This window comes from Ambystoma mexicanum, chromosome 10, assembly GCF_040938575.1.
Source record: "Ambystoma mexicanum isolate Mex_15411 chromosome 10, UKY_AmexF1_1, whole genome shotgun sequence".
In the NCBI taxonomy this organism is placed as follows: domain Eukaryota; kingdom Metazoa; phylum Chordata; class Amphibia; order Caudata; family Ambystomatidae; genus Ambystoma; species Ambystoma mexicanum.
Window position 1 is genome coordinate 1483059257 of NC_090932.1, and position 10332 is coordinate 1483069588.

Genomic DNA, 10332 nt, shown 5'->3' on the forward strand with positions numbered 1-10332 from the left:
GTAAAACCATAGGGAAGATGGGGTGCAACAGAAAAAGGCATGTAATTTAGGAATTGTATGTGCGAGAGCTAGGGCTTCATTTGCAGTATTGTGTGCAGGTCTGGAGACAAATCTGTAAAAGCGAGGCAGATTTGGATACACATGTTTTCTATGTAAGATGGCAGGGCCATGGATTTAAATAAGTGCATGCTGTAAAAGAGTTATAGTAGAAATAATTCACACATTTAAATTCCTGATGTAACTAGCACAATTCAAAATGTAACACATTTACTGACGGGTAGACACACATCTAAAGGTACAAGACCAAAGGAGCTTGAGGGCGAGAGATTTTCCTGGCCATTTCCACTCATCGCACAAAAGGGAGCGGGAGTAGCAATCCTTATTTTTGGAGCTTTCTCATTTTCCTACCGGAGAAGAAGGCTGCTGAAGTGTGGTATCGATGGTACAAGGTATTCTTAGGATCGAACAAACGGTTGGCAGTTGCGTTGCTTTACACCGTCAACTACAATCGGGAGTGTTTTATGAAAGATTTTAGAGGCGAATTAATACTAGCGGAAGACGTGAATATAGTCATGTAGAAAAGTGTCCAGTCTTTTTAGTGCATTTTTTCATCGCAGCTTTTTTCCCACAAGTGATTTTGTTTCATTTGTTTACAGATTAGTTTTTTGTATTCTTTTTTTTTTAAATTACCACAAAATGCGGGGGTGGGCGGCAGTGTTTGGGTAAGGAAATGTGGATTGGGCGGGGGAGCAGTTTGGGGGTCCCCCCCCACTTTTTGTTTTAAATAAAGATCTGTAAAAAGTCAGTGTGGAAAAATACATGCAAAAAACACATCGTACCCCAAAAGGTGTTTCATCTTCCCTGTGAGAAATGATGGAGGACTTTGTTGTATTGATTCATGGGGCACCGTACCTATATCCATTTCTGTGCCCCAGGAGGCAATAAAGGTGAGCATGCTCTCTGATCATAGTTCCATCAAGGTAGTTCCCTCCACCCAAGCGCCCACCACCCTCCCCCAGCCTACATGGCAAAGGACCGGGTGAAAATGTGCAAGTTATCACTTGTCATGCTATGAAAAACTCTACCAGGTGTAAGTTAATAGCCTTGACTTCCTCCCATGGTAGAATTCATCTGTTCTCAGAGGAGGCATTGCTCAGAGAGATGATTAAATGAATGAAAATGCACAGAAAACAACCAAACCGAAATAATGAGACTAGCAGTGGTAGGGGGGTCAGTTAAATCTACTTTAGACTAACAGCAGATATGTCAAACGTTAGACAAAAACGGACATTTTATGAGCAGAGCATGACCACATGGACGCTACTGACTAATAGGCTAAAAGCTAGAACATCAACGGCATAGATACAAACCAGAAAGACGAAATTCACAAATTCCATGAAAAACTGTACTCTTCAACTGCACCAACATCCGGACTATCTACATATAAGGTTCTATGTGATCATCTCAAATATTAAAGGCCACACACAATAGTTTTTTCCTCCAGCTGATTTTGTGTGGTCTTTCATATTTGAAATACATCACACTTGATTTTTATAATGCGTTTACTGTTTCTAATAGTACTTAACTTTTGGAAGAATTCTCTTTGCCGGTGTATATTTAATGAATCTTTATTTTTACAATAAACAGATGGTTTCCCACGCTGTCTTCCCGCTTCGTGGGCGCCCAAGCGAGATCATTAGATGGGAAGAAGCACTGCTTTATCTAGACTGAAGAGTCTTATTGCCGGGTTAGGAAAAATTTGTGGGATACAAAAATCTAGGGAGCACATTCATTGTTTATCAGTTTCAAGCAGTCCTGACCGCATTGCCCACGCTTTAGCAAGGTGTCAGGCAGACCTTTTCCATCTTATGTGAGGGAGTGTAAACTGAGTGTCAGTAGGCACTTCTTGATGGCACCATAGTCGCAGGGAGGTCTAGCCTACGCAGACCGGTGCAAATATTATGCAGCTGCCAAACTCAAGGTATTAGGTGAATGGACACCGATATCTGCTTAAAAGCATAGGGAACTGAATGCGTTGATTGCAGGCTTGCACGTTTGTCCCAAACCTTTGGGAAGCAAACGCACATTCTGAACACTTATATAGGAATCCAATAACTAGGGAAACCATGGAAACTTGGGTTAATTAATGTACTGTTGCTGGGCTGATCTCCTTTGTTTCCCATTTTGCACGTACATGATAGCAGGGATTTCTCTCCAGTGATGAGGCTCCAGCTTTTGTACAAAGCAAAGATCATCACTGAAGGAAATGGATTCAGATATTACAACTGAGCCTTCAACAAAGGTAAGACCAGGGATTTGAGGAACGTTCAGAACACAGATTCAAAGGGCTGCCAATTCCAGTGGCCTGATCTCCACTACATTAGAAGCTCCTTCTGCGAGATGGAGGAAGTTTGGGAAGCCTGTGGCCAGGGTAAATGGCATGCTGAGTTGGGAACTGAGCTCAACAGGGAGGCGCAGACTGGATTTTGTGCCAGATTATCTATAACCATCCTATGCATATAGCCTGTGGAAATAAAGTACAAAACTATTCTTGGATAGATTGAGCAAAAAAGCTAAATGATGACATGTATGAGATTTTGACTTTTAGGACTGTGGTTCTAGCCGAAAACTGGTGATCACAGCTTATCAACTAAACGTGACCCCAATGGTCCTATATGGGTGTGAAATATGGGGCTTTGACTCAACCGATTGGATGAAAAAAAGGGAGGTCATTTGTTGGAAACTGGCTTTAGCGTTGCCAAGGGCTACTTCTATGGAATTCTTATGGCTATATCTTGGACTGATTTCCATGCCCACCCAAGCCAACATTAGTGTCCAAGCTTTCTTTTTTAAGAACTGGCTCTCCAAACCTTTGTATTAGGCCATGGGACGACATAATTTAACTGCGACATATAAAGCCACAATAAAGTGCAGTAGTTCACATATCAATCTGGTTGGCTTCAGTGGCTTTGTCTTTGGAATACATTCACAAGAATAGCCCTAGTACATGGAACAATTTCCCTGCCCAAGAAGTCTTTGCACGTATATGCTTCTGTGATTTAACCTATTACACGCCTGTGAGGTTACTGAGTCTAGCAAAGAAATTGTGTGCAGGGCCTGCACCTGCTGCCTTTTGTAGGAATCGGATTAATACTGAAGCCTTGTGCCACCTATTCACGGAGAGTCCGGGTCCAGGACGACTAGTTTTAATTTTTACTACATAAAACTTCGGAAAGGCATTGACATTACCTTGTACTTGGCAGGTTTACAATTATGGCATCAAGCATGCACCCTAATTCAAGCATTTTGGGAAGCTGTGTTATCCACTATTGCAACAATAATGCACATCTATCTCCACATGATACCAGAGGTGCTCTTTCTGGGGGCCTCAGTCCCAGATAAGTGTCAATGGTACGTTTAATCGCTCTACTAGAAAATCTATCGCCAAAGCGTGGAAAACAAATGAACGCCCCCTCCTTTCTTGGTGGTGGATAAAGATTTGGGACATTTTGGTGGCCAAAAAGGTCACGGCAGAGAAGGAAGGCGCTCAACATAAGTTCATGTGGATTTGGACCCAAAGACTTTATGTTCTCGTTCCTAACACTGATGCATAAGCCGTGCCTTGTTAGACACTATGGGCCTTATTCACAGAATGTTTTCCCATGGGATTGCGCCATTCTTAAACGCTTCTGGGAATCGAGCCCTATATGCGTAATTGAAGTTTCGGAGGAGGTAGTGAGGAGACTGTGGGAGAGGGAAACATTGATAGGGAAGAGAAAGCTGAATATGGGAAATGACAATATTCTGAATGTAATTGTCATTTTCATAATGTGTATCAATTGTTTGCAGCCGATCATAAAGTTGTTTAAACATCTTTTTTATAATTATTGTGGCATCACATTGGAAAATTACTTGGAAACCACTTTTAGCTTTGCGGTAATGGACGCAATAATATTATGGTAAACAATATGTAACACTGGTTTAGGACCATGTATGACATGGTTAGTTCTATGCCATACTATACTTGTATAGAACACCCCAGTTAAGCTTAATATCATTTCCCCCATCTCCAGACGACACATGCTGAAGGAGTTACGGGTAAGAAGGCACTATGATGCATATATTAGCAGCCTGTTTGTAGCTTTTAGCTAGAGGTGAGATCCTAAATAGCTTGACTGGTTTGGGAGATTTGTTCTTAGGGGCCTTACCAGTCGATCTCCTTATCTTGTCATAGGTCCACCTGATCTTGCGTCGTATTGCAGCAAAAGTTATTGACTGCATCACACGGGTACTTTCTAGCTTTAAGTGTGGTACCATGTTTTGAATATTCTTACTTAACACTCCTGTCAGGAATAAGGACTCCCTGCAAACCTCAATGAAAGTTTGGTCTGTGTCGCAGGCTATCGGACGTGTTGTGATTTTGTATTGTTGGCGAGAGGTTTACTCCTAGTAATACGTTGTGATTGTTCTGTGTTTATTGCATACTTCAAACAGACAAAAGCCATTAACATTCGGATATAAAATGTAATTTTGATTTGAAATTAAATCCATTTGTTTTGAATTTCAGAAACCACTGAGTTTGACTGTGCTTCGAGAGGGCAAGAAAGTTCATTTGGGTCTCACGCCTCAGCGATGGAGTGGGAAAGGACTCTTGGGGTAAGTATCATTTTTTGCATCTATTCTACTTTGTCACATTTTTTGGTGCGGTTTACCTTTTTGCTGCTTCAAAAGGCAAATGGGATTGTGCTTTTGTTATTCATGCAGGCTAATCAAGTTTTATGTACTTTCATCTGACCTCTCAACAACGCTCATAATCCGGTGTGAGATCTTGTTTGATATGTGTGGGTCCATAAAGGTGTTATAGTGCCCCATAAACCACATCGGGATGGAATCGGGACAGTTTTTCTAAAGTCCACACACAGAGCTTTATAAAACTATACCTTAGGCAATACAGAAACTCCCAACTCTTAGTATAGACCTGTACCACCTGATGTTATGGTAGAAATGACAGCAGCCAGGCTTATTTTAGGAGGGAGAGAGGACCATAGACCAGAAATTGTAGCGTACATATGCTCCAAAGAGAAACACACTGATGTATTGTGAAACCATCTGTTTATGTAAAAATAAAGATATATATATATATATATATATATATATATACACACAGGCAGTCATAAACGCATTACAAAAACCAACACTATGCTTATGGTAAGAGAAGACTGCTACTTCCAGTGACCGGCGATGCCTGCTGTGTAACCAACACCTGTGCTGACGACTCCTTTGTGCGACCGAGGAGTCCTGAAGACTTCTTTGAATCCGACCCATAGACTGGTGGGACCAATCAGTCTTGAAGACCTGCATTTTGAGCCATCCCACAACGAGCTGTGACCTTCCTGGGCTGCAAACCGCTAGTACCCTTAGACCACAAGTCTGAGTGCTGTGCAACATCTCCGAATACCTAATCTCACTGAAACTTTGGTGGACTCCTGCTGGACCTTCAGAGAGCCAATTTAAACTCCTTGAATTCCCCTCACCAGAGTGCTGGACCGAGATAGCGAGGCAAATCTGATCGGCGACGACCGACCTTCATCTGGTTCCTTGAAAAGGGCACCAAAAAATCACAGAGCCGCGAGAAGCACTGAAGAATCCTGTTAGGAGCCTTTTCTGTCGACTGCTTTTGCAAGTTCCCATTCAGTGTCTGTTCTTTCGTCACCAGAGACCGGGTCCTGTGCTGCTGCATCGTGAACGCGTCCATCTCCAAGCTCCTCTTCACTGCTGAGGTACTTTGTGGCTGAGGGTAGTAACCCAGAGTCTTGTGTAGCTCCTGTGTGGCTAGCGTGGTGATTCGTGTGTTTGGAAATTCGCCCCAGCCTAACGCTGGAATGCATCTATGGAGCCTGAACAGTTCCACTAACTCGAAAGTCCAATACTTAATTGTCAGACGAGAAGTCCTCGAACTTGACTTTGCTACAGTTCTGCCTTACCCTGACCTGCCTACAGCTGGCTCCTGGATCACCAGGGCCCCCCCGCAAACCCCATCTGAGAACACTCATGCCTTAGAATAGGTAATGACTCTTAAAGTATAAGGCCTCCTGTAGAGAAAATATTACAAGTGTTGCAAAGTACTTACTTGCTATGTGTTAGTGATGTAACTTTGATTCCTGAAACAAAATAACCTGGTAACACTTTGTAACTTATTTAATTTTGGGTTGCTTACTGCCCCTCTGAAAAGTAAGCAAGTTATTTGCTTGCCTTTGAATTAAAAGTAATGTTGGTGTACCTTCATTTTCCTGAAATAGAATAAGTATAAGGGTTTACTACCGAAAGGGGTTTGCTCCCTTTGAATAGCTTACTGCCATTCTAAATGTGTAATGCTGAGTTCTTACTTATCCTATAAGTGCATGCTGCCCGCCTGAAAAGTAGTTCTTGCTTACCTTAGTATTGTGTTCCACTATTCAGAAAAGTAATGTCGGTGTAACTATATTATTCTAGAAACTGAATAAGGAATATATAGTGTACTACCAATGGGGTCTGCCTCCCTAGAATTGCCTTGGGTCATTCTAAAAGTCTACCAATGTACAGCATACTGACATTTTAAGTGTGTATCACTAGGTTTTACTCACCTTGAACTGCATACTGCTATTCTAAATGTGATTTATGCTTTGGTTTACTTGCCATAGGCATTGTTTTGGTTTTTATATTGTTTGATTTATAATAGTACTTTCTGAAGAATGCTCTTTGCCTGTGTATATAAACAAAACCTCTATTTGTACAATGCATGAGTGTATCAGTGTTTCCTTGGAATGCTGCACATTCTTTGTACCTTGTACTTTCCTACTGCCCCTCCTAAAATAAGCGTAGCTGCTCTGTCCACACTACCAAATTAAGTAGCGCAGGTCTATACTAAGAGATGCAATTTCTGTATTGCCCAAGGTATAGTTTTATAAAGCTCCTAGTGTGGACTTTATAAAAACTGTCCTAACAACCATGGCGGTGATAGATGCCCCCGATGAACAGGTTGTTTTTTTGAAGATTTCTTCCCCACTACAGACTTCTTTGCAGAAGGTGAATTAGTGGTGGGTGGTGATTTTAACTGTGTGCTCAATTCTAGACTTGATAAAATACACAATTGGATGGCAGGAATCTTCATGCGGTGGCCAGCATTCTTGGAAGACTATACACTCTCTTCATATGTTGATAAGGGATATTCCACGTTTGACACATTAATCTGTCCTTCATCTCCTGTGTAACTTGAATAGAAATTGGCCAGAGGTACCTTTTTAATGATCAGGCCGCAGTCTCTTACATTTAAAGCATTTGCCCCAATTCCCATGTCCCTTAAACCATTGTGATTTAATGACTTAATACTATGAAACCTTTTCATCAAGCCACACATCTGGCACCTCGGCCAACTATTTTTTTAGAAAATCAACAAGGAGTATCTAGACGTGAAGGCTTAATGGGACGTCAGCCAGTAAGGCAGTGATCCAGTCAGAAATTATCAGCAATACCACTGCCTTCATAAAAACCAGGGAACTAGGATGTTAATAACTGGAAGAGGAGGTAGGGAGTGGCGAACTACAGCATAAACTAATGGGAACATTAAATGCTTTAGGAGTATTGAAATTTGCTAGGTCCCTGCTGGAATCTCATTTGGCAAACTGATCCACACAAGCTATATTTCATACAAAGCAAACTTACTAAACCAAAAGTAACAGAGCTAATGGCTTTGTAGCAGCAAAGCTAAGGGAACTTAAAGTGCAATGACTTAAGTCCCTTTTTGACGTAGTGGGGCATCTGTGTTTATGCAGAAAGGAAAATCACAGAAGCCTACTATAGATCTTTCATGAGTAGCTAACCACAAAACCTTAATGGACAGCAGGCATTCTTGAACTCTATGGTGCTCCACATGCTTTACCCGACAAAGGGATGGTTTGGTGCCACCCCATAGTGTCAGCAGAGGTCGAACAGGCTATTCAATCCGACCCTATAATCCAAGCCCTGGGCCCTGATGGGTTCACAAATGTGTCTTATAAATCCCCCTTAAACGCCTTGGGCCAAATTATTCAATTCCTTCATTGGCTCAGGCAGAGCCTCTAGATCTTGGCAGCATCTTTACCAACGTTAATTTTGAAACCTGGCAAAGCAGCCTCAGATTGTGTCGGCTGTTGGCATATCACATCCCCCCAAATACAGAGGGGAAGATTTTTGCGAGTACTAGCAACAAATCTGACGTGCATCCCAGGTAGCTAATCCAAGCCTACCAAGAGGGTTTTATTATCAATCGTAGCACCCATGATAATGTTAGATTGGTAAGAGACGTGGTAGACTAGGGAACTTGATCAGGCCACTTGCTTTGCACATCAATAAAGCGTTTGCTAGCATTGACTGAATTTGGCTCTGTTATTTTTAAATTATTGATGGCTAATAATTTCCCCATACCACAAAAAAAGGTGAATACCTCCATTATAAAAACTATAGAGATTTCAAGAACGCACCAGGGCGTACCCCTCTCTCCTCCTGATCTTTGCATTATCATTGAAACCCTTAGCACAAGCAATTCCTAAGTATTCAGGGATCGAAGGTGGAACGTGTGGAGATTTCATACATAAACTTGCGTTCTGTGCTCACTATATCGGTTTCTTTCTTGTTGGAGCTGGTGCACTTTACTATTGTCTCCTAAGAGAGAGTGCATCTTTGTGTGTCAGCCATACCGAGGGTGCAGGATGTCCCAACCAGCTGTGGAGTACCATAATCGCAAAGAAGTTAATGTGCACGATATCTCGGTCCATGTTGGTGATTTATGTTGGTGAATGTGCTTAGGAGGCACTTTTATCTATGTTGGGCCTGGGAGGGCGGGTGGCATTAAGGATCTTTGGCCTGTGCACTACTCTGGTTGTATAACATCTACTATAAAAAACGGTCTCTGTAGGGAATGCGTGTGGCTTTAAATGTGTGCATTGTTCTTGTGCACAGCTTGCAGGTAATGTTATGCTGCAAATGTAAAATGGTTAATTCAAATCCTGTGATTTAATTTTTAGGTGCAACATCGTTCCACTCAAGAGATGAAGCGGAGAAACTTCTACTAGGTTTCGGATTTTGTTCTAGAGAAGACTTGCATTTCCAGCACTTGCTGATTATTAACTGAAATAGTTAATTGGCTGAATCCCTGGTCTGCGGAGGTTTACTTTTCAGCTTTATTCAGAGCTGGATGTCATATTTTATGATGCCTCCTTCGATTTGCTGTGATTGGGTGGCATGGTTTGCAAAACAAATGTCCTTAAAAGACCGTTTCTAAAATCCTAAATGAAGACATCCACACGCTATGAATTGCTGTTCACAATGGAGGAAAAGAACTTTTGATCAGGAATTACCCCAAGTTACAAAATGGTGTAATTTTGGTATTGCTTTTTGAAAGAAGACTGCCAGGTTATGTTTGGTGCTTGTTTCTGAGTTGTTTACCTGTCAGATGGCGCTCCAGGATTGGGATTTATACAGCTGTTATCTACAGCACTGGCTCTGAAAATGGACTCTGAGCAGTGCTAGATCTGTGGGAAGTTAGATGCCTTTGGTGAGCAGGGATTGCTTTAGCTGTAAAAATTGGGCTGCCTTCATCCTTCTGCTTAATTTTGAAGTGGGGACCACTGGGATGGGCGGTGGAACGGATGATTGTTTGTGAGCAATGTGTATAAATCCAGTTGCAGTACATTGTGTTTCAAACACCAAGTCTGGAGTACAAAAGGTTTCTTCGCTAGGATACATGTTCTTGCTTTTTGCCAGTTCCCCCCCTACGGCCTTGCCGACTCCATCTCTTGGTGCTATGCCATGGTGAGCCAGGTGGGCCAGAGAGTTCATTGATTTGTGTGGCCAAGTGGTTTTAATAAAACATGGACATTGTTACATTGTCTCAAAGTGTTTTTTTAGAAGACAAAGTTCCTCACTGTTCTCGAGGACATTTGTACATATCACTCCTTTTTGTATACTGAATTGCCATGTCCCCAACAGATCTCTGCACTGTTTTGAGTCCAATTTCTCTCTTGATACGTGCCACACACAGCCTTCACAAATGCGGTTTATCATTTCATCACTAGGTGGTGCCTTGTCTTTCTATTCGGGAGGGCGAAAGCACCTGGTCATTAATGCCTGGCCATGAGAAACCAGTGTGAATCAGGCAGTGCTTTCAAGCAAATAGGTGTTCAGGCACCACTCCGTGTCTGTAACAGTGAGGGTTGCAGGGTTCAAAACCAACCTGCTGTATTTATTTTATTTTTATTTATTGTATTTGTTGTACGCCCAAACCCTGGGCTATCGCGGTGTAGAATTTAAAGTAAG

At 42.0% G+C, this 10332-nt stretch overlaps 1 protein-coding gene across 2 annotated transcripts in view; it reads left to right on the forward strand.

Moving 5' to 3' along the window:
* The window catches only part of PSMD9 (proteasome 26S subunit, non-ATPase 9), a 113976-nt gene extending 104076 nt beyond the window's left edge, over positions 1-9900 (forward strand). For both annotated transcript variants that reach the window (XM_069619591.1, XM_069619592.1), the window contains exons 5-6: positions 4568-4656; positions 9042-9900. In XM_069619591.1, coding sequence (XP_069475692.1) covers positions 4568-4656; positions 9042-9069 — 117 coding nt within the window. In that variant the 3' untranslated portion in view covers positions 9070-9900. The remainder of the gene's footprint in view (positions 1-4567; positions 4657-9041) is intronic.
* The last annotated feature ends 432 nt before the right edge of the window (positions 9901-10332 follow it).